At 46.1% G+C, this 22365-nt stretch overlaps 2 protein-coding genes and 1 pseudogene across 5 annotated transcripts in view; 2 read left to right on the top strand and 1 right to left on the bottom strand.

Annotated features, from left to right (window-relative positions):
- The window catches only part of LOC144696975 (uncharacterized), a 404367-nt gene that overhangs the window by 57401 nt on the left and 324601 nt on the right, over positions 1 to 22365 (top strand). Inside the window, exons 1-2 of one of the 3 annotated variants that reach the window (XM_078568707.1) lie at positions 14987 to 15285; positions 16212 to 17868. In XM_078568707.1, coding sequence (XP_078424833.1) covers positions 16546 to 17751 — 1206 coding nt within the window. In that variant the 5' untranslated portion in view covers positions 14987 to 15285; positions 16212 to 16545 and the 3' untranslated portion in view covers positions 17752 to 17868. Of the gene's footprint in view, positions 1 to 14986; positions 15286 to 16211; positions 17869 to 22365 lie in introns of those variants that run through there. The other 2 variants (XM_078568708.1, XM_078568709.1) reach the window with 2 other exon arrangements.
- Positions 1 to 22365, top strand: part of LOC144697284 (uncharacterized) — a 555771-nt gene that overhangs the window by 415983 nt on the left and 117423 nt on the right. The window lies entirely within an intron of this gene.
- LOC144697044 (uncharacterized) overlaps positions 281 to 22365 on the bottom strand; it is a 46924-nt pseudogene continuing 24839 nt past the window's right edge. Inside the window, exon 2 of the transcript XR_013580294.1 lies at positions 281 to 3795. The product of XR_013580294.1 is annotated as an uncharacterized LOC144697044 (transcript). The remainder of the gene's footprint in view (positions 3796 to 22365) is intronic.

Genomic DNA, 22365 nt, shown 5'->3' with positions numbered 1-22365 from the left:
AGAGAGAGATAGGGGGGCGGGGGGAGCTGCGCATGGCGTTTCCCATTGGCCAACCTTTCTTACCTTTCAAGTATTTACCCTTTGGAAAGATACTGTTGAATTTGCTTTCAGGCCGATCAGAACAACTCGCTGCGTCAAAAAATAAAATCTCATTTCCCCCTCTGACTCCTTTGCCAATTACCTTAGAGGGACTCACTTTCTGTCAAAGAGCCTGCCAACCCCTCTCACCCACTTTCCCTAAAGTGCAGAAATCAATCATGAGAGGTCCAGAAAAATCAAATATTTTTACTGATAAAAGTTTATTAATGAAACAGAACATGGTTACAAAAACAGAAAATTACTTGAGGATCAAAGACAACCAGAGTAAAAGGATGTGCACAATGTTCACGACCCAAATGGTTTCTCTTTAATTCATCTGTCCCCTGTATGCTGCCCTCTTTGTGGAACACCTCTGCTCAGTCCACAAGCAAGACCCTGACCTTCCAGTTGCTGCCATTATAATTCACAGCCCTCTGAAATTTACTTTGATTTGTGCCCAGTTTCCCAGCCTGGCACTCAGACTTCCAGAGCTTTCTCTCTGTGAGGATTCCACTGCCTTCTTGAGCTGATATTGGACAGACCGACTGCTTTTTCCAAGTCGGCTCCCACAGCTTCTTTACAGCTCTGTCCAAGCTCACTGTTCAAGCCGACTGCTTTCTGCCACTTGGCTAACTGCCTTTCACCATTGGGATCCCTGGAGATTTCTTCCTCCAGCTTCCAGCTGGGCAAATCTTCCAGCCTCTTTTCCCCTCACACAAACTCCAAGTGAGCTGCAGCCTCCACAAACCAACAACTCATTCTTACGTTGGTCAAAATCTTCCTTGGCCACTTTGAGAATATCACTCAGATGCTTTTTATGATCAAGCAGAAAGGTTTGATATTCTTAAGATAAAAGCAAAATACTGCAGATGCTGGAAATTCAGAGAAGAGTCATACGGACTCAAAATGTTAACTCTGTTTCCCTCTCCCCAGATGCTGCCAGACCTGCTGAGTTTTTCCAGCATTTTCTGTTTTCATTTCAGGTTTGATATTCTTGTTTGGTCTGATCATGAAACAATTTGTAATCTTTCAGTTTTTCCCCATCCCATTCAGAGTGAATTTTATTTAACTCTCTGTGAATGATGTCGACAGCTTCCTCATTTTGATCTTTTATTTTTCTTTCTAGTACTTTTGAGTTTTCAATGCGATTCACAAAATCCGTGTCTCCTTTGGCAACTCTGGCTTTGTAGCAACTTTCTCTAACGAGACAAAATTTCCCCCAATTGCGTCCTCAGTGAATTGAGGTGATAGGCGAAGACTCTTTGTCGAATCAAAACTCAAAGAGTGGGACTCGACTCCTCATGTGAACTATTAGGTTCTCCACCTAAATTCAGCTTTTCTTTAGCCAGTTCAAAGTTTCCAGTTTATTTCTCTCTTTGAAGCTCTCTGTCTCTTTCCTTATCTTTATCCTCCCTTTCTGTATCCACTGGAGTTTAGAAGAATGAGAGGTGATCTTATTGAAACATATAAGATCCTGAGGGGACTTGACAGGGTGGATGCTGAAAGGATGTTTCCCTTTGTGGGAGAGACTAGAACGAGAAGACACAGTTTAAATATAAAGGGGTCTCCCACTTTAGATGGAGATGAGGAGAATTTTTCTCTCTCGGAGGGTCACTGGTCTGTGGAATTCACTTCCACAGAAATTAGCGGAAGCAGGGTCATTGAGTATATTTAAGTTTGAGTGAGAAAGATTCCTCATTGACAAGGGAGTTGAAGGTTATAGCTGGTAGACAGTGAAGTAGAATTGAGACACAATCAGATCAGCCATGATCTTATTGAATAGCAGAGCAGACTCAAAGGTCCGAATAGCCCACTCCTGCTCCTCATTCGTATGTTTGTTGTGTATGACTGCTTTCTGCCACAGGACTAACTGCCTTTCTGGGTGAGGGTCACTGCAGATTTCTTCCTCCAGCTCCAGGTGAGGCAAATCTTCCAGCTTCTTTTCCACCCTCACCAACACCGAGTGAGTTGCAAAGTACCCAAGACCAAATCTGTGACTGTCTTCTCTGAGAAACACCCAGATAAATTAAACAAAAGGACATTCTAACCCCCGTAGCCCATCTCCATGGCAAAGTGGCATGTTTCAGGAGGTTTCAAACTGAAATGCAAACTAAACATTTATGATTTTCAAAACATCCTTTCATTCGGTGATCCATATGAAATAAGAAACCAGGTATTTGCAACATGGTTCAAAGAGCATCAGCCACTGGAAGCAAAGTCAGGAGACCAGCCAGTCCAGCAGAAAGAAACCCTCTGACCCTCCCACTTCACCAACTGTCAGAATGAACATGGTTCAGGCCTGAATATGATTAACAGCAGCAGTAACAGCAGGATCCAAGCCTGTAATCAACTGTGAACTCGCTGATGTCTCAGCAGACTGAATAACTGAGTGAATCCCTTCCCACACTCAGGGCAGGTGAACGGCCTCTCCCCAGTGTGAACTCGCTGATGTGTCTGCAGGCTGGATAACTGAGTGAATCCCTTCCCACACTGACAGCAGAGGAATGGCCTCTCCCCGGTGTGAACTCGCTGGTGTCTCAGCAGGGTGGATGAATCACTGAATCCCTTCCCACATTCAGAGCAGGTGAACATCATCTCCCTGGTATGAACTCGGCGATGTGTCAGCATCTTGGATAGCTGAGTGAATCCCTTCCCACACTCAGGGCAGGTGACTGGCCTCTCCCCAGTGTGAATTCGCTGGTGTGTTTGCAGGTTGGATAAACGACTAAATGCCTTCCCACACTCAGGGCAGGTGAATGGTCTTTCCCCAGTGTGAACTCGCTGGTGTGTCTGCAGGTTGGATAACCAACTGAATCCTTTTCCACAATCAGAGCAGGTGAATGGCTTCTCTCCAGTGTGAAATCGCTGGTGTATGAGGAGAGTGGATGAATCACTGAATCCCTTCCCACATGCCGAGCAGATGAACGGTCTCTCTCCAGTGTGAACTCGCTGGTGTGTCACCAGTCTTGATAACCGACTGAATCCCTTCCCACATACAGAGCAGGTGAACGGCCTCTCCCCACTGTGAACTCGCTGGTGTGTCTGCAGGTTGGACGACTGAGTGAATCTCTTCCCACACACGGAGCAGGTGAATGGCCTCTTCCCGGTGTGAACTCGCTGGTGTCTCAGTAGGTTGGATGACTGAGTGAATCCATTCCCACACACGGAGCAGGTGAATGGCCTCTCCCCGGAGTGAACTCGCTGGTGTGTCAGCAGGTTGGATAACAGAGTGAATACCTTCCCACACTCAGAGCACGTGAACGGCTTCTACCCAGTGTGAATATGTTGATGAGTTTCCAGCTCAGATTGGAAACGGAATCCCTTCCCACCATCCCCACATGTTGATGGTTTCTCCATGGTGTGGGTGTTTTTATTTCTTTGTATGTCTGATGATCAATTGAAGCCTGATCCCCACACACGTGTATGGTCTCTCCCCGCTGAATGTGGTGTGTTAATTTTTCAACCTGTGTAACTGGTGAAAGCTCATTCCACAGTCAGCGCGCTGGAACACTCTCACTCGGGTGTTGTGTGTCTCGGTGCTTTTCCAGTCACACTGATGTTTAAAATGTTTTTAAGCAGACACAGCAGACAAACATTTCTCCTTATAGTTTCAATGACCGATGATATTCAGCTCCTGATGAATTGAGCGATTCCGTCACATCACAACATGATGCTTTCTTTGAGATTTCTGACTGTAAATTCTCCCCTTGTAATATCCTGCAAAAGGAGTTTACAAAAGTCATCACTGTCAGTACAGGATAGAAATTCAGAACAGACAGTTCGAGTTTCTATGTAACATTCTCCCCTCTCTCATTCCCCAAAAGCAGTAAATCTCCGTCATACACACTCTCCCTCCATTCTCAGTCTGCTGTACTTAATATACACCCTCCTAACTCTTTACGCAGGCTGCTAGCCCTTTGTATTTCCATATTATTGGACTAAAAATGTGTGTAATACTGTATGCTAGAACTGTATTACTTAATTGGAGATAGAGGGAGGATGCAAGGAAGAGCTTTATTTGGGAGCGAGTGGTGATGACCTCGAACTCTCTGCCTATGAGGATGGTGCAAGTGGTGATGATCAATGATTTCAAAATAAAATTGGATGAGCACTTGAAGGAAATAAACTTGCAGGGGAACGGGGATATAGAGGGGGAATGGGACTGACTGGGTTGCTCCACAGAGTCAGCATGGACTCGAGTAATGATTCCAGGACTGGAAATATGTAATGTAGCTACAGTTCTATATTATAAGATGAGCAATAATAATAAATGAACTTTATTACAGAACCATAAATAATATATCTAATATGTACCATATAACAACACTAGACATGTCTCTGTCCGATGTTAATTTACTGTCCCCTTCAATGTCAGCCATCTCCTGGGGAAACCACCCCTTTAATTGTGAACATTAGGAAAGAGACCATCCTTTTAGACAGACAAATAAATGTGTCAAGCTGAGGGAGCAAAGGATGTCAATGTCTTTAAGAGAGAGAGAGACCTGGGCCAACCTTTCCAGAGTCTGCACCCTCCCTGGATTCACTTCCTTTCCCTTCAGTTCCTGCAAGTCAACAATTTGCCCCCAGAATGAGAAAAGAAATGGAAAGGGGGAGAAAAGAAAGTGTTTTACTCACAGATGTTGGACGAAGTTTTAGTCTGTGTGAAGCTCAATTTTCGTTCACACAAAGCCCGTGTTCTGATTGGCTGGAGGACCAGAGTCCTTCCGGTCCTCCAACTCTTTGGGGGTCCCTGAAGATAATGGGGCAGCGGAAGCCTTCGCGGGCGCTGGAGACCCTTTCACCTTCATGGCGGATTGAGCGGTAGGCCAATGGGAAACGCCATTGTTTGCACATGCGCAGTTTACCCTCTCCCTTGGACATGCCTAGTCCCGGGCCGTCCGCCCGCGCGGCGGATAGAGCGGTTTCCTTAGCGCGGGGGACTGTGGGAGCTGCGGCCGCCATTACTCATCCGGCGCCCAGTCTCCAAACTCCTGGTACTGGAATGGAAAGTGGGGTTGAGGGGCGCAGTGACCCCACCCTGACACAAAGTACATGTGGGTAGTCAAAATCAAAATACTGCGGATGCTGGAAATCTGAAACAAAATCAGAAAATGCTGGAAAAACTCAGTAGGTCTAACAGCATCTAGAACAAAGAAAAGTACAGCACAGGAACAGGCCCTTCGGCCCTCCAAGCCTGCGCCGTATTGCCCGTCAACTAAAACATTTTGCACTTCCGGGGTCCGTATCCCTCTATTCCCATCTTATTCATGTATTTGTCAAGCTGCTTCTTAAACACCACTATCGTACCTGCTTCCACCACCTCCTCTGAAAGCGAATTCCAGACACTCACTACCCTCTGCGTAAAAAACTTGCCCCACATATCTCCTCTATAGTTTTCTCCTCTCACCTTAAATCTATGTTCCCTAGTAATTGACTCTTCCACCCTGGGAAAAAGCTTCTGACTATCTACTCTGTCCATGCCACTCATAATTTTGTAAACTTCTATCAAGTCGCCCCTCCAACTCCGTCGCTCTAGTGAAAACAATTCGAGTTTCTCCAACCTCTCCTCATAGCTAATAACCTCCAGACCAGTCAGCATCCTGGTAAACCTTCTGTGCACCCTCTCCAACGCCTCCATACCCTTCTGGTAATGTGGCAACCAGAACTGTACGCAATATTCCAAGTATGGCCTAACCAAGGTTCTATACAGCTGCAGCATGACTTCCCAGCTTTTATACTCAATACTCCTGCCAATGAAGGCAAGCATGCCATATGCCTTCCTGACTACCTTATCCACCTGCGTTGCCACTTTCAGTGACCTGTGGACCTGTACACCCAGATCCCCCTGCCCGTCGATGCACCTAAGGGTTCTGCCATTTACCGTATAATTCCTGCCTGCATTAGACATTCCAAAATGCATTGCCTCACATTTGTCCAGATTAAACTCCATCTTCCATTTCTCCGCCCAAGTCTCCAACCGATCTATATCCCGTTGTATCCTTTGACAATCCTCTTCACTATCTGCAACTCCTCCAACCTTAGTGTCGTCTGAAAACTTACTAATTAGCCCAGTTACATTTTCCTCCAAATCATTTATGTATACTACAAACAGCAAAGGTCCCAGCAGTGATCCCTGTGGAACTCCACTAGTCACAGCTCTCCATTCAGAAAAGCACCCTTCCACTGCTACCCTCTGTCTTCTATGACCAAGCCAATTCTGTATCCATCTTGCCAGCTCAATTCTGATCCCATGCGACTTTACCTTCTGTACCAGTCTGCCATGAGGGACCTTGTCAAAGGCCTTACTGAAATCCATGTATATAACATCCACTGCCCTTCCATCGTCGATCATCATTGTCACTTCCTCGAAAAACTCGATCAAGTTAGTAAGACACGACCTCCCCTTCACAAAATCATGCTGCCTCTCATGCTGCTTCCAAATGGTAGTAAATCCTGTCACGAAGAATCTTCTCCAATAATTTCCCTATCACTGGCGTAAGGCTCACCGGCCTGTAATTTCCTGGATTATCCCTGCTACCCTTCTTAAACAATGGAACAAAATTGGCCATTCTCCAGTCCGCTGGGACCTCACTCGTAGCCAGTGAGGATACAAAGATTTCTGGCAAGGCCACAACAAACTCCTCCCTTGCCTCCCTCAGTACTCTGGGGTAGATCCCATCTGGCCCTGGGGGCTTATCCACCTTAATATTCTTCAAGATGCCTAACACCTCCTCTTTTTTGATCTCAACATGATCCAGGCTATCTACACACTCTTCCCCAGACAAATCGACCGCTAAGTCCTTCTCTTTGGTGAATATTGATGAGAAGTATTCATTTAGTATTTCTCCCATTTCTTCTGGCTCCACACACAGATTCCCACCACTGTCCCTGAGTGGGCCTACCCTTTCCCTGGCTACGCTCTTGCTTTTTACATATGTATAAAAGGCCTTGGGATTTTCCTTAATCCTGGTTGCCAGTGACTTTTCATGACACCTTTTAGCCCTCCTGACTCCTTGCTTAAGTTTCTTCCTACTTTCTTTATAATCTCCACGGGCTTCATATGTTCCCAGCCTTCTAGCCCTTATGAATGCTTCCCTTTTCTTTTTGACTAATCTCGCAATATCCTTCATTATCCAAGTTTCCTGAAACTTGCCATGCTTATCCTTCATCCTAGCAGGAACATGCCAGTCCTGAATTCTTATCAACTGACGTTTGAAAGCCCCCCACATGTCAGTTGTTGATTTGCCCTCAAACATCCGCCTCCAGTCTAGATTCCTCAGTTCCTGCCTAATATTGTTATAATTAGCTTTCCACCAATTAAGCACCTTAATCCAAGGACTCCTGTTATCCTTATCCACCAGTACCTTGAAACTTACTGAATTATGGTCACTTTTCCCAAAATGCTCCCCTTCTGAAACTTCGACCACCTGGCCGGGTTCATTCTCTAATACCAGGTCCAGTATTGCCCCTTCCCTCGTTGGACTATCCACATATTGTCTCAGGAAGCCCTCCTGGATGCACCTTACAAATTCTGCACCATCCAAACTCTTAGCACTAAGTGATTCCCAGTCAATATAGGGAAAGTTAAAATCACCCACCGCAACAACCCTATTGCTTTTACATCTTTCCAAAATCTGCCTACATAACTGTTCCTCAGTCTCCCGCCGGCAATTGGGAGGCCTATAGTAAACCCCCAACATTGTGACTGCACCCTTCCTATTCCAGAGCTCTACCCATATTGCCTCGCTGCATGAGCCCACCGATGTGTCCTCCTGTCGTACAGTTGTGATATTCCCCTTAACCAGCAGTGCAACTCCCCCACCTCTTCTACATCCCTCTCTATCCTGCCTGGAACATCTAAATCCTGGAACATTTATCTACCAATCCTGTCCATCCTTCAACCAAGTCTCTGTAATAGCAACAACATCATAGTCCCAAGTACTAATCCAAGCTCTAAGCTCATCTACTTTGCCTGTTATACTTCTCGCATTGAAACAAATGCATTTCAGACCCCCAGTCCCACTGTGTTTAGTAATTTCTCCCTGCCTGCCCTTCCTCTTAGTCCTACTGGCCATATTCACTGGTTCACAGTCATTTATCTCACCTGCTAACCTATTGCTCTGGTTCCCACCCCCCTGCCATACTAATTTAAACCCTCCTGAGTGACACGAGCAAACCTCGCAGCCAGGATATTGGTGCCCCTCCAGTTTAGATGCAACCCATCCTTCTTGTAGAGGTCCCACCTGCCCCGGAAGAGATCCCACTGATCCAGGTATCGGAAACCCTCCCTCCTACACCATCTGTTCAGCCACATGCTCAGCTGCACTATCTTCCTATTTCTAGCTTCACTGGCACGTGGCACAGGGAGTAATCCTGAGATTACAACCCTAGAGGTCCTGTTTTTTAACTTTCTGCCTAACTCCCTGAACTCCCGCTGCAGGACCTCGTCATTCTTCCTGCCTATGTTGTTAGTACCAATGTGTACCACGACCTCTGGCTGTTTTCCCTCCCCCTTCAGAATGTCCCGTACCCAATCAGAGACATCCTGGACCCTGGCACCAGGGAGGCAACATACCATCCTGGTGTCTCTTTCACGACCACAGAAGCGCCTATCTGAGCCCCTGACTATAGAGTCTCCTATGACAATTGCTCTTCTGTGCTTTGACCCCCCCCCTGCTGAACAACAGAGACAGCCATGGTGCCACTGCTCTGGCTACTGCTGCTGTTTTCCCCTGCTAGGCCATCCCCTCCAATAGTATCCAAAATGGTACACCTGTTAGAGAGGGGGACAGCCACAGGGGATTTCTGCACTGACTGCCTGCCCCTTCTAGCGGTCACCCATCTATCTAACTGGACTGAAAAAAACAGAGTTAACATTTTGCGTCCATATGACTCTTCTTCAGAGCTAAAGATTTAGACACCTGGGTGACATACTGGAGAGGGCAATAGGTGAGTGTGAAACTGACCCCGAGAGTCAGCACCTTCAGGGGAGGAGAATTGAGGAAAAAGCAGAAGGATGATAGACTTTCAGGTCTCTGTGTCCAGGACAGGAAGCAGTGAACAGGACATTGTTGATCGGTATGAATCAGCACCTTCAGAATTGGGAGGGTGAGTATTAGGTACAGCAGAGTGAGAATGGAGGGAGAGTGTGTGGGACGGAGATTTACATTTGGGGCATAAGAGAGGAAAGAATGGTCCATTGAAACTAGAATTGTCTCTTCGCAATTTCTATCCTGTACTGACAGTGATGATTTTTGTAAACTCCTTTTACAGGATAATAGAAGGAAAACATTTGCAGACACAAATCTCAAAGCAAACATCACATCAAGATCTGACAGAGTCATCTGATTGGGTATTAAATATCATTGGTCCTTTGAACCAAGCAGGAGGAATGTTTGTCTGTTCTGTCAGTTTCAAAACTTTTTAAGCCTCGGTGTGACTGGAAAAGCACCGAGACTCACACACCCGAGTGAGAGTGTTCCAGTGCACTCACTATGGAAAGAGTTTTCACCAGTTACACAGCCTGAAAAAAACATCACACCATTCACAGTGAGGAGAGACATTATGCATGTTCTGTGTGAGGACAGGGCTTGAACTGATCATCAGGCCTGGAGAGACACAAGGACACCCGCACCACAGAGAAACCGTAAACATGTGGGGGCTGTGGGAAGGGATTCAAAGCCCTGTTTCAGCTGGAAACTCATCAACGCAGTCACACTGGGGAAAGGCTGTTCATCTACTCTGTGTGTGGGAAGGGATTCATTCATTCATCCACCCTGTGGAGGCACCAGTGAATTCACACCGGGAAGTGGCCATTCATCTGCTCTGAGTGTGGGAACAGATTCAGACAGTTATCTAGTCTGCAGTCACACCAGCAATTTCACACTGGGGAGAAGATGCCATTCACCTGCTCTCTGTGTGCGAAGGGATTCGCCCACTCATCCAACCTGCTGACACACCAGTGAGTTCACACTGGGGAAATGTCATTCACGTGCTCTGAATGTGGGAAGGGATTCACTTAGTTGTCCAACCTGCAGACACACCAGCAAGTTCACACCAGGGAGAGGCCATTCATCTGCTCTGAGTGTGGGAAGCGATTCAGTGATTCATCCAACCTGCATGAACACAAGTGAGTTCACACGGGGGTGAGTCCGTTCACCTGCTTTCAGCGTGGGAAGGGATCCAGTGATTCAGCCCACTAGCTAAGGCACCAGCGAATTCAGAAGTGATTACAGGGGTTGGATTCTGATGTTATAGCTGCTGTTAATCACATCCAGGACTGAACTATGTTCATTCTGACAGTTGATGAAGTGGGTGGGTTGGGGGGTTTTATTCTGCTGGACTGGCCGCTCTCACGACTTTGCTTCCAGTGGGCTGATGCTCTTTGAGCCTGGGAGTGCACATTTCCACTGAAATGATCCACAAAAGCTGATGAAGGACATTTATTTTATCCTGGATAGTAAATATTGATTGTTCCTACCACTACAGGTAGATCTAAAATAAATACAGGAATTGTTAGAAAAACTCAGCAGGTCTGGCAGCATTTGTGAAGAGAGAGAAACAGTTTACTTTTCGAGTCCAATATGACTGTTCATCAGAGCTAAGGAGAGGCAGAAATGTAATGGGGGCAATGCTTTGGAGAAAGCTGGGAGGATGTGGTAGAACAAAAGGGAAAGTCAGGGATTGGTTCGAGGGCAGGGGAGATTAAATAACAAAAATATCATGGAACAAAAGATAAAGGGAGAGGTAATGGTTGTAGTAAAGAAGCAAAGCATTGGTCCAGAGTAAGTGTTAATGGCAGAATAAAGGACAGCTCTGTCTGAAAGCAAAAATCATGAAAACAAGATGCAGACTGGCACTTGGTAAAAAAAAATCAAAATGGAGGACAGAGTTGACAGTCTGAAGTTGTTGAACTCGATGTTGAGTCCAGAAGGCTGTAAAGTGCCTCATCGGAGGATGAGGTGCTGTTCGTCCAGCTTGTGTTGGGCTTCTCGGGAACATTGCAGCAGGCCGAGGACAGAAATGTGAGCACGAGAGCAAGGTGGTGAATTATAATGGCAGCAACTGGAAGGTCAGGGTCATGCTTGTGGACTGAGCGGAGGTGTTCCACAAAGAGGGTAGGGAACAGATGAATTAAAGAGAAACCATTTGGGTCCAGAACATTGTGCACATCCTTTTACTCTGGTTGTCTTTGATCCTCAAGTAATTTTTTGTTTGTCTTTTAACCATGTTCTGTTTCATTACAAACTCTCATCAGTAAAAATATTTGATTTTTCTGGACTTTTCATGATTAGATTTCTGCACTTTAGGGAAAGTGGGTGAGAGGATTGGCAGGCTCTTTTACAGAAAGTGAGTCCCTCTAAGGTAATTGGCAAAGGATCCAGAGGGGGAGATAAGATTTCATTTTTTGATACAGTGAGTTGCTCCGATCTGCCTGAAAGCGGATTCAATAGTAAATTGAATTCAACCTGGAAAAGTGTGAGTTAATGCGCTTGGGGAGGGCTAACAAGGCAAGGGATTACCCTATGAATGGTAGGACCCTGGAAAGTGCTGAAGATCAGCGGGACTTTACGTGCATATCCTCAGATTCCTGAAGGTTGCAGGGCAGGTAGATAAGGTGGTTAAGAAGGCATATGGGGTACTTGCCTTTATTAGCCGAGGCATAGAATACAAGAGCAGGGAGGTTATGCTGCAACTGTATAAAATGCTGGTTAGGCCACAACTGGAGTACTGCGTGCAGTTCTGGTCACCACACTACAGGAAGGATGTGATTGCACTGGAGAGGGTACAGAGGGGATTTACCAAAATGCCACCTGGGCTAGAGGCTCTGATCTATGAAGAATGATTGGATAGGCTGGGGTTGTTTTCCTTGGAGCAGTGAAGGTCGAGAGGGGATCTGATAGAGGTGTGTAAGATTATGAGGGACATAGATAGGATGGATAGCAAGGCATTTTTTTTTTCATTAGTAGAGGGGTCAATAACCAGGGAGCATAGATTTAAGGTAAGTGATGGAAGGCCAAGAGCGGAGTTGAGGAGAAATGTTTTCATCCAGAGGGTGGTGGAAGTCTGGAACTCACTGCCCAAAAGAGTGGTTGAGTCAGAAACTCTTGTAACATTTAAGCAGTATTTAGATATTCACTTGCGTTGCCATAGCTTCCAGGGCTATGGGCCAAGCGCGGGAAAACGGGATTAGTGTAATCAGATCTTTGTTGACCAGCGTGGATACGATGGGCCGAATGGTCACATTCTGTGCTGTAAACGTCAGGAGTCTATGAGTATCTTTCCAAAGGGTAAATACTGGCAAGGGAAGAATTTGCAGAGCTATGGGGAAAGAGCGGAGCAGTTGGATGAATCAGAGTCCATTCAAAGAAATGGCAGGGGCCCGATGGGCCGAATGGACTCCTTCTGCAGCCTGTGAATCTGAGCTTCCTGCTTTTGTGCAGGTTAAAAGGGCCAGGTTTCATTTCAGCCTCTTTCCTGTATCTGTATTTAAAGAGATGGGTTTCTGTTCAGCTCTGAGTGACCGATTTAGTCTCTGTGCTAAATTCTTGCACCCTTTCCAAGGCCTTGACATCCTTCCTGAATTGTGGGACCCGTATATGGGGTTCATTTCGAGAGAAATAGCGTTGCAAAGCAGAGACGTCATGTTAAACCTGTGTCGAGCCTTGGTTAGACAACAGTTGGAATAATGTGAACAGTCCTGGGTCTCCATAATTATAAAGGGACAGAGAGGTGTAAGCTGACCTGGACAGTAGATTGTAGCTTAACTCGACTATCCTGAGGGAGTTTTTACACTATATTCACTGTATTAAGCTAACAGGGTCAAGATGCCATTTATTTAAACACTGGGTAAAAGAAGCCATTTTGTATTCTGTTCTTTATCATCCTTTAAATGTCATTAATCAAGAATTACTGTGTAATTAGTAACAAACCAGAAACAGATGATTAATTGAGTGGTGCGACTCAATGTATAATTGAAGAATAAGTAATTAATGAAGTTGTTATTCTGGCTCGATGGGATACTGATATTTGAAGTTTAAAATATTAATTTTCTGCTGTAAACACTGTCTGTGGCAACAGAGATCACTCCACTACAGTCCACGGCCGTCGAGGGCACCTGTAAGAGAATGAATGGAGGCTTATCCAAATTCAGGTAAAAGAAAGATTCTGAACAGTCCCGTTGTTCTGCTCCATGGAACAATGTACGGAAATGGTTAAATCCAATAAAATTAACCCAGTAACAACAATGACCAGTTGTCTAATGACAACAGACCTAATTCCAGATGATGTAATGCTAATTCAAGGGTAAGAAGTCTGTTTAAAGAACCATTTTGGGTTCGCGAGTTGGACTCCAGCTGAGGAGGTACTGAGTGACCCCTGGGACAGGATTGTGGGAAATCACTGTTGGTTCAGGAACCTGAGGAAGATTCACACTTCTACCTGGGGTTGTCGACCAATTGAGGTTGGGAATGTGGTTTGATTATTTCATAAGTATGCCTTTTTCTACAAATAAACTTTGATATTATTTGTTATTTCAGAGTCCTATCTTGCCTGATGGTTAAGACTCTTTCAAATTAAAGCATTTGTGAGGGTCAATTTGAAACTTAGGGGGTCAACTTGGAGCCGAATAATTCGGCACCTGTAACCAATTTTAGTTACATCCCCCTTTAACACTGACAGAGGACCTCGAGAAGGTGCAAGAAAGATTCACAAGGATGATACCAGAACTGAGAGTGTTTCAGTTACAGGATAGATGGAACAGCATGGGAATATTTTCTCTGGAAAAAAGAAGGCTGAGGGCTGATCTGATAGAGGACTTTAAGATTATGACAGGGTGCGATAGGGTTGATGTCATCAAGTCGTCACTATCAGTACAGGGTAAAAATTCGGAACTGACAATCCTAGTTGTCATGAAACATGTTTCTCCCACTTAAACAATAGAACTACGTCCCCCCCACACACGCCCACCTTCCTTTTGATTTTGACAACAACTTATCCGACTATCCTCCTCCAGCTTTTCCCTCAAATCTCCTCCCCTGTAGGTGCTAACTCTCGGGTTCAGTTTCGCACTCACCTATTGCCCTCCTCAATATGTCACCCAGTTGTCTAAATCTTTACACCTGAATTAAAAAAAAAACTGCCAAACAGGAGATTCACCGAGCTGGGCTGGGCTGGGCTATGCTGCGTGAATGAGACATTTGATCAGTCTATTCATGATAGGGGTCTTGGAATTGGGGGCAGTGGGCAGTTCAAGTGATAGCCTTCAATGACACAACAACTTCAATTTATACAGTACTTTTAACATTATAAAACGCCCCAAGGTGTTCCACAGGATAATTGTAAAACAAAATTTGTCAAAAAATTAGATGAAGTTGTACAAGATCATGATCATGTGAAAATTATACTCCCTCTAAACCTATAAATCTCTGCCCCGCACACACTTCCTCCAGCCTACGAATTCATCCGAACCTAATTGATCCTGCTATCTTCCTCCAGCTTTTCCCCAATTCTACTCCCCTGAGGGTGCTGCCTCTTGGGTCCAGTTTCACACTCACCTATTGCCCTCCCCAATCTGTCACCCAGGTGTCTAAATCTTTACACCTGAAGTTAACAAACTGTTTTGCTAAGGGAGCGTCACAATCAAATCCAGTGACTTGCCAGATGTACTTTGTGTCAGGGCGGGGTCACTGCGCCTCCCACCCCCACTTTGCATCCCAGTCCCAGGGGTTTGGAGACTGGGATCCGGATGAGTAATGGCGGCCGTAGCTCCCACAATCCACCGCACTGGAGAAACCGCTCTAATCGTCGCGCCGGCGGGCGGCCCGGGAATGCGCATGTCCAAAATAGAGGGGAAGCTGCGCATGTGCTGGAGAGACGATGGAATGCTCATGTGAGCCTGCGGGTTTTCGGGAGGAATGCGCATGTGCAGGGGTGAGATGGGGATCGGCACAAAGGCCGCGCTCTGATTGACCGAGGGACCATTGTCTGTTTCGTCTTCCAGCCTTTCCCATTGGACAACAGCTCACCGCGGCTGGCGGGCAAAGTCTCTCCCACCACCTTCCCTTCATGCACAGGGGCTAACGAATGGGGTGAATTGGAGGACCGGAAGGACCGGACTCTGGTCCTCCAGCCAATCAGAGCGCGGGCTTTGTGTGAATGAAGATTGAGCTTCACACAGACTAAAGCTTCCTCCTGTGTCCAACATCTGTGAGTAAAACACTTTCTTTTCTCCCCCTTTCCATTTCTTTCCTCATTCTGGAGGGAAATTGTTGACTTGCAGGAACTGAAGAGAAAGGAAGTGAATCCAGGGAGGGTGCAGACTCTGGAAAGGTTGGCCCAGGTCTCTCTCTTTCTCTTAAAGACATTGACATCATTTGCTCCCTAAACTTTGACACATTTATTTGTCTGGCTAAAAGGATGGTCTCTTTCCTAATGTTCACAATTAAAGGGGTGGTTTCCCCAGGAGATGGCTGATATTTAAGGGGACAGTAAGTTAATATGAGGCAGAGATATGTCTAGTGTTTTATGCTACGCATTGGATATATTATTTATGGTTCTGTAATAAAGTTCATTTATTCTTCTTTCTAGTCAGAGTAAGTGGATCATTTGCAGCCACTATGGCACAGAAAGAGTCTATTTGGAACTCGAGCCCATGCCGACTCTCTGTAGAACAATCCAGTCAGTCCCATTCCCCTTCTTTATCCCCGTTCCCCTGCAAGCTTGTTTCTTTCAAGTACCCATCCAATTTCATTTAGAAATCATAGATTGCCTCCACTTCCATCACCCTCCTCCGCAGAAACTTCCAGATCATGACCACTTGCTGCCTAAATAAAGTTCTTCCTCAGATTCTCCCTGTCTCTTCTCAGTAAATATACTTATGAGAAGGTTCTCAGGTCTTGGACAAGAAGCAGTGGAGCACGGATCTGTCGATCATCATGAACCGATGCCTTCAGGATAACTGGGAGGGTGTATATCAGGTACAGCAGAGTGAGAATGCAGGGAGAATGGTTGGGGCGGAGATTTCAGTTTTTGGGGAACAAGAGAGGAAGGAATGTTCCATAGAAACTAGAATTGTCTGTTCTGAATTTCTATCCGGTACTGACAGTGATAACTTTTGTAAACTCCTTTCACAGGGTGTTAGAAGCGGAGGATTTACAGACTGAAATCTGAAATCAAATGTCACATCAAGACCTGGCTGAATCACTCAATTCATGACAACTGAATATCATCAGTCTTGGAATCTAGAAGGAGAAATGTTTCTCTCTTTTTTCTGGCTCAGAAGGTTTTAAACATCAGTGTGACTGGAAAAGCACCGAGATACACACACCCGAGTGAGAGTGTTCCAGTGCACTGACTGTGGAAAGAGCTTTATCCAGTTAAACAGTCTGAAAAAACATCGCGCTATTCACAGCGGAGAGAGACTGTACACGTGTTCTGTGTGGACAACGCTACAACTGATTGTCAAACATGGAAAGACACAAGGACACCCACACCATGGAGAAACCATGGAAATGTGGGGACTGTGGGAAGGGATTCCAGTTCCCATCTATGCTGGAAACTCATCGACGCAGTCACACCGGGGAGAGGCCGTTCACCTGCTCCGAGTGTGGGAAGGGATTCAGTACTTCATCTCACTTGCAGAGACACCAGCGAGTTCACACCTGGGAGAAGCCGTTCACCTGCTCGGAGTGTGGGCAGGGATTCAGTGATTCATCCCACCTGCAAACACACCAGCAAGTTCACACGAGGGAGAGGCCGTTCACCTGCCCTGAGTGCGGGAAGGAATTCATTCATTCATCCCACATGCGGAGGCACCAACGAATTCACACCAGGGAGAAGCTGTTCACCTGCTCTGAGTGTGGGAAGGGATTCAGTGAGCCATCTGCCCTGCAGGGGCACCGGCAAGTTCACTTTGGGGAGACACCCTTCATCTGCTCAGAGTGTGGGAAAGGATTCACTCGATTATCCAATTTGCAGATCCACCAGACAGTTCACACTGGAGAGAGGCCATTCACCTGTTCTGAGTGTGAGAAGGGATTCACTCAGTTATCAAACCTGCTGCAGCATCATGTCACTCACACGAATGAGAGACCTTTTAAATGCTCTGACTGTGGGAGTGGCTTCAAAAGCTCTCAGGTACTGATGGTCCACCAGCGCATTCACACTGAAGAAAGACCGTTCAGCTGCTCTCACTGTGCAAAGAGATTTAGAATGTCATCCAAACTGCTTATGCACCAGCGAGTTCACACTGGGGAGTGGCCGTTCACCTGCTCCGTCTGTGGGAAGGGATTCAGTCATTCATCCACCCTGCTGACACACCAGCGAGTTCACACCGGGGAGAGGCCATTCACCTGCTCTGTGTGTGGGAAGGGATTCAGTCATTCATCCACCCTGCTGACACACCAGCGCATTCATACTGGGGAGAGGCCGTTCACGTGTTCCATCTGTGGGAAGAGATTCACTGATTTATCCACCCTGCTGAGGCACCAGCGAGTTCACACTGGGGAGAGACCATTCACCTGCTCTGAGTGTGGGAAGGGATTCACTCAGTTATCCAGACTGCAGACACACCAGCGAGTTCACACTGGGGAGAGGCCGTTCACCTGCTCTCAGTGTGGGAATGAATTCACTCATTTATCCAGCCTGCGGAGACACCAGCGAGTTCACAAGTGATTCCAGGAGTTGGATTCTGCTGTTATTGCTGCTGTTAATCACACCCAGGACCGAGCCATGTTCATTCTAACAGTTTGTGAAGTGGGATATGGTTTTGTAATAAAATACATTGATTATTATTTCTAGTCTTGAACTATAATACTGTAGCTATGCTATAACTTTCCAGACATAGAGTCATTCCGACACAGAAGGAGTCCATTTCGCAACTCTAGTCACTGCCAACTCTCTGTGGAGCAATCCAGTCAGTCCCATTACCCGTCCATAACCCCTTTGCCCTGCAAGTTTATTTCCTTCAAGTGTCCATCCAGTTTCATTTTGAAAGCATTGATCTTCTCTGCTTCTACCATCCTCGTAGGCAGTGAGTCTGTCTCTGTGTCCTGTACTGGCCGATCTCATGACTTTGCTTCCAGTGGGCTGATGCTGTTTGAGCCTGGGAGTGTACATTTCCACTGAAATGATCCGCAAAAGCTGATGAAGGACCTTTATTTTATCCTGGATAGCAAATAGTGTTTTTCCTACCACTACAGGTAGATCTAAAATAAATACATTTGCCTCTGTTCCATTGAGTCTACAGCACAGGGCCAGGCCTGTCGGCCCAATTGGTCTCTGTCAGTATTTATGCTCCGCATGGGCCTCCACCCACCCCTCTTCATCTCTCCCCATCAGCATATCCTTCTATTCCTTTCTCCCTCATGTATGTATCTAGCTTCCCCTTAAATGTATTCATGCTATTCACCTCAACCTCTCGCTGTGGTAGTGAGTTCCATGTTCTCGCCCTTCACTGGGTAAAGAGGTTTCTCACGAAATCCTGATTAGATTATTGAACCCCTTCATCATCTTAAAGACTTCCATCAGGTCACCCTTCAGTCTTCTCTTTTCTAGAGAAAAGCAGCCCCAGCCTTTCCTGAGGGTTAATTGCTCTCAGTTCTGGTATTATTCTTGTGAATCTTTGTTGCCCCTTCTCCAGTGCCTCTATTTCCTTTTTCTAAATGGAGGTCACGGATGTTGGCAGTGCTCCCAGTGTAGTCTAACCATGGTTCAAAACAAGTTGAACATAACCTCCCTGCTTTTCAATTCTATCCCTCTAGAATGGAACCCTATATCTGGGCCCCACACTTTAGGAAAGATGTGAAATTCTTAGAGAGGGTGCAGAGGAGATTTACGAGAATGGTCCTAGTGATGAAGGGACTTGGAGGCAGATTCAGTCATGGTTTTCAACACAGAATTGGATCATTATCTGAAGAGGAAAAATTGGCAGGGTTATGGGGAAAAGGCGGGGGGAGTGGCTCTGCGTGTGTTGCTCTTGCAGAGAGCTGGCACAGACACAATGGGCTGAATGGCCTCCTTCAGTGTTGGAACCATTCCATGATTCTAGAACACCAGCTCGCTGATTCTATTCAACACGGCATGATAGGTAGCACTCTAGCCTCTTGAGTCAGAAGGTGGGGTGTTCGAATCCCCACTCCAGAGACTCAAGCCCCCATAATCCAGGGCCCGCACTCCCAGTGCCAGTACTGAGGGAGAGCCGTCCTGTCGGATGGACCGTCTTCAAGTGAGACATTAACCCGAGGCCCCCCGTCTGCCCTCTCAGGTGGATGTACAAGACTGAATGGCCACAATTGGAAGGAGAGCAGGAAGGGGAGGAGTTCACCCCCGGTGTCCTGGGACCCGATATTTATCCCTTAATCAGCATCAGTAAAAACAGGTGATCTGGTCATCATCACATTGCTGTCTGTGGGATCTTGCTGTGCACAAATTAGCTGCCACGTTTTCTACAGTGACTACACTTCAGAAAGTGCTGCATTGACAGTGAAACGCATTGAGACGCCCTGAGGTGGTGAAAGGCGCTATATAAATGCAGGTTTCTTTTTAAACTGACACGCTCCTATCCTTACAGGCAGATCTTCCAGCAGGAGCATGAGTCAGCACAAGCCAGCTGACTGGGGGGCAGGAACTCCCAGTGTGGACCGAGGCTGCTTCCCATCAGAGGCCACTGAATCCATTGTGGGAAGTGGCCATTTAAAGAGGGTGCCTTGACTTGCTGGTCTGAGAATCCAGCCCTTTTCCTCCTGTGTCATGCTGGCTGAGAATAGACATCAGGGCTGCTCAGTGTACTGAAAGTATCTCTTCCACTGAAGATGAGCGGAGGTAATGTTTTCATCCCTGTTATTCTGTTTGTCTGTAACAATTTATCTCAGACACTCATGGATGGATTTTAACAAAACTCAGTACACCGACAGGATATGGCCCACAGAAGAACTGATTTGTTTTTGGCGAAGATCCGAATCCTGGAATTTTTGAAGGGGTCCGTTCACATTGGGAGATCGGGAGAATTGACTTTTTCTTTTCGATTGTTGTAGTTTGTTTTATTTCGAATGTTGATTGTTTTCGAATGTTGTGGATTGTCTCCGCTGCTGGGGTGGAACTTGTCACAGCTGTCAAAATGTGGGCAGAGTTTTCAGAGCCAGTTGTTAGATGTGGAGATGGATGCTGTTAATAAACACGTTTTTTTTCTGCTTTGCAGCGACAGATCATGTTTTCATCCCTGTTTTTCTGTCTGTAATACACCTGAAGAACTAACGGATGGATTTGAACAAGCGGGGTACACAAATATGGTATGGCCCAAGGAAGAAATTATTACTAAGATAAAAGCAAAATACTGCAGATGCTGGAAATCTAGAAGAAAATCAAAAATACCTGGAAAAACTCAGCAGGTCTGACAGCATCTGCGGAGAGGAACACAGTTAACATTTCGAGTCCAAATGACTTTTCATCAGAACTAAGGAAAAATAGAAAAGAGGTGAAATATAAGCTGGTTTAAAGGGGTGGGGGGGGTGGTGGGACAGATAGAGCTGGATAGAGGGCCAGTGATAGGTGGAGATTGCCAAAAGATGTCATAGACAAAAGGACAAAGAGGTGTTGACGGTAGTGATATTAGCTAATGAATGTGCTAATGGGTGCTTTAAGGGTGGAAAGCAGGATGAGCAAGGGACAGATAGCCCTAGTGGGGGTGGGGTGGGGGGGAAATCGAAATAGGCTAAAAGGTAGAGGTAAAACAATGGATGGAAATACATTTAAAAATAATGGAAATAGGTGGGAAAAGAAAAATATATATAAATTATTGGAAAAGGGGGGATTGGGAAGGGGGTGGGGAAGGAGGAGACGGTTCATGATCTAAAGTTGTTGGACTCAATATTCAGTCCAGAAGGCTGTAAAGTACCTAGTTGGAAGACGAGGTGCTGTTCCTCCAGTTTGCGCTGAGTTTCACTGGAACATTGCAGCAGGCCAAATACGGACATGTGAGCAGGGTGGTGTGTTGAAATGGCAAGCGACAGGGAGGTCTGGGTCATGCTTGCAGACAGATCGAAAGTGTTCCGCAAAGCAGTCACCCAGTCTGTGTTTGATCTCGCCAATGTAGAGGAAACTGCATTAGGAGCAGCGAATGCAGTAGACTAAATTGAGAGAAGTGCAAGTGAAATGCTGCTTCACTTGAAAGGAGTGTTTGGGCCCTTGGACAGTGAGGAGAGGGGAAGTAAAGTGGCAGGTGTTGCACCTTCTGTGGTTGCATGGGAAAGTGCCATGGGAGGGGGTTGAGGTGTAGGGGGTGATGGAGGAGTGGACCAGGGTGTCCCAGAGGGAACGATCCCTGCAAAATGCCACCAGGAGTGGTGAAGAGATGTGTTTGGTGGTGGCATCATGCTGGAGTTGGCGGAAATGGTGGAGGATGATCCTTTGAATGCGAAGGCTGGTGAGGTGATAAGTGAGGACAAGGGGGACCCTATCATGGTTGTGGGAGGGAGAGGAAGGTGTGAGGGCGGATGCGCGGGAGTTGGGCTGGACACAGTTGAGGGCCCTGTCAACCACCATGGGTGGAAAACCTCGGTTAAGGAAGAAGGAAGACATGTCAGAGGAACTGTTTTTGAAAGTGGCATCATCAGAACAGATGCGGCGGAGGCGAAGGAACTGAGAGAATGGGATGGAGTCCTTACAGGAAGCGGGGTGTGAGGAGCTGTAGTCAAGGTAGCTATGGGAGTCGATAGGCTTGTAATGAATATTGGTGGACAGTCTATCACCAGAAATTGAGACTGAGAGGTCAAGGAAGGGAAGTGAAGTGTCAGAGATGGACCACTTGAAAATGATGGAGGGGTGGAAATCGGAAGCAAAATTAATAAATTTTTCCAGATCCAGACAAGGGATTTCAGATCTGAGAGAAATTATTACATTTGGTGAAGATGCGGACCAGATCCAGATCCTGGAATCTTTATACTTGTTCACAGAGCCCAGTCCTCTGCAGACTAAAGGAATTTGTCCAGGCATTTCACCTTTTCAATTAAACAAAAGCTTGGGGACAATTGTTCCCTCAACCAATCAGAGTCCATGTGCCAACCAATCAACACCCTGTTTCTCAGTCAGTATAAATTGTTGTTCCCTTTGACATTTAGTATTCTTGCATCTGTCCTGATGAGTGCAAGAGAAAAAACTTCAACAGCCTGTCTCGTTTTTCAGAAATACCCGAACTTTTGAAAGCATTTGTTAACATTGGGAGACTATTTCACCCAATGTTTTTTCTCCACAACAATTTATTGTAAACAATGATAACAAACTGTTGTCGAA

Source organism: Cetorhinus maximus, chromosome 23 (assembly GCF_964194155.1).
Source record: "Cetorhinus maximus chromosome 23, sCetMax3.hap1.1, whole genome shotgun sequence".
NCBI lineage: Eukaryota > Metazoa > Chordata > Chondrichthyes > Lamniformes > Cetorhinidae > Cetorhinus > Cetorhinus maximus.
The sequence above is the reverse complement of the archived record's forward strand: the minus strand, read 5'-3'. Positions and strand labels throughout refer to the sequence as shown.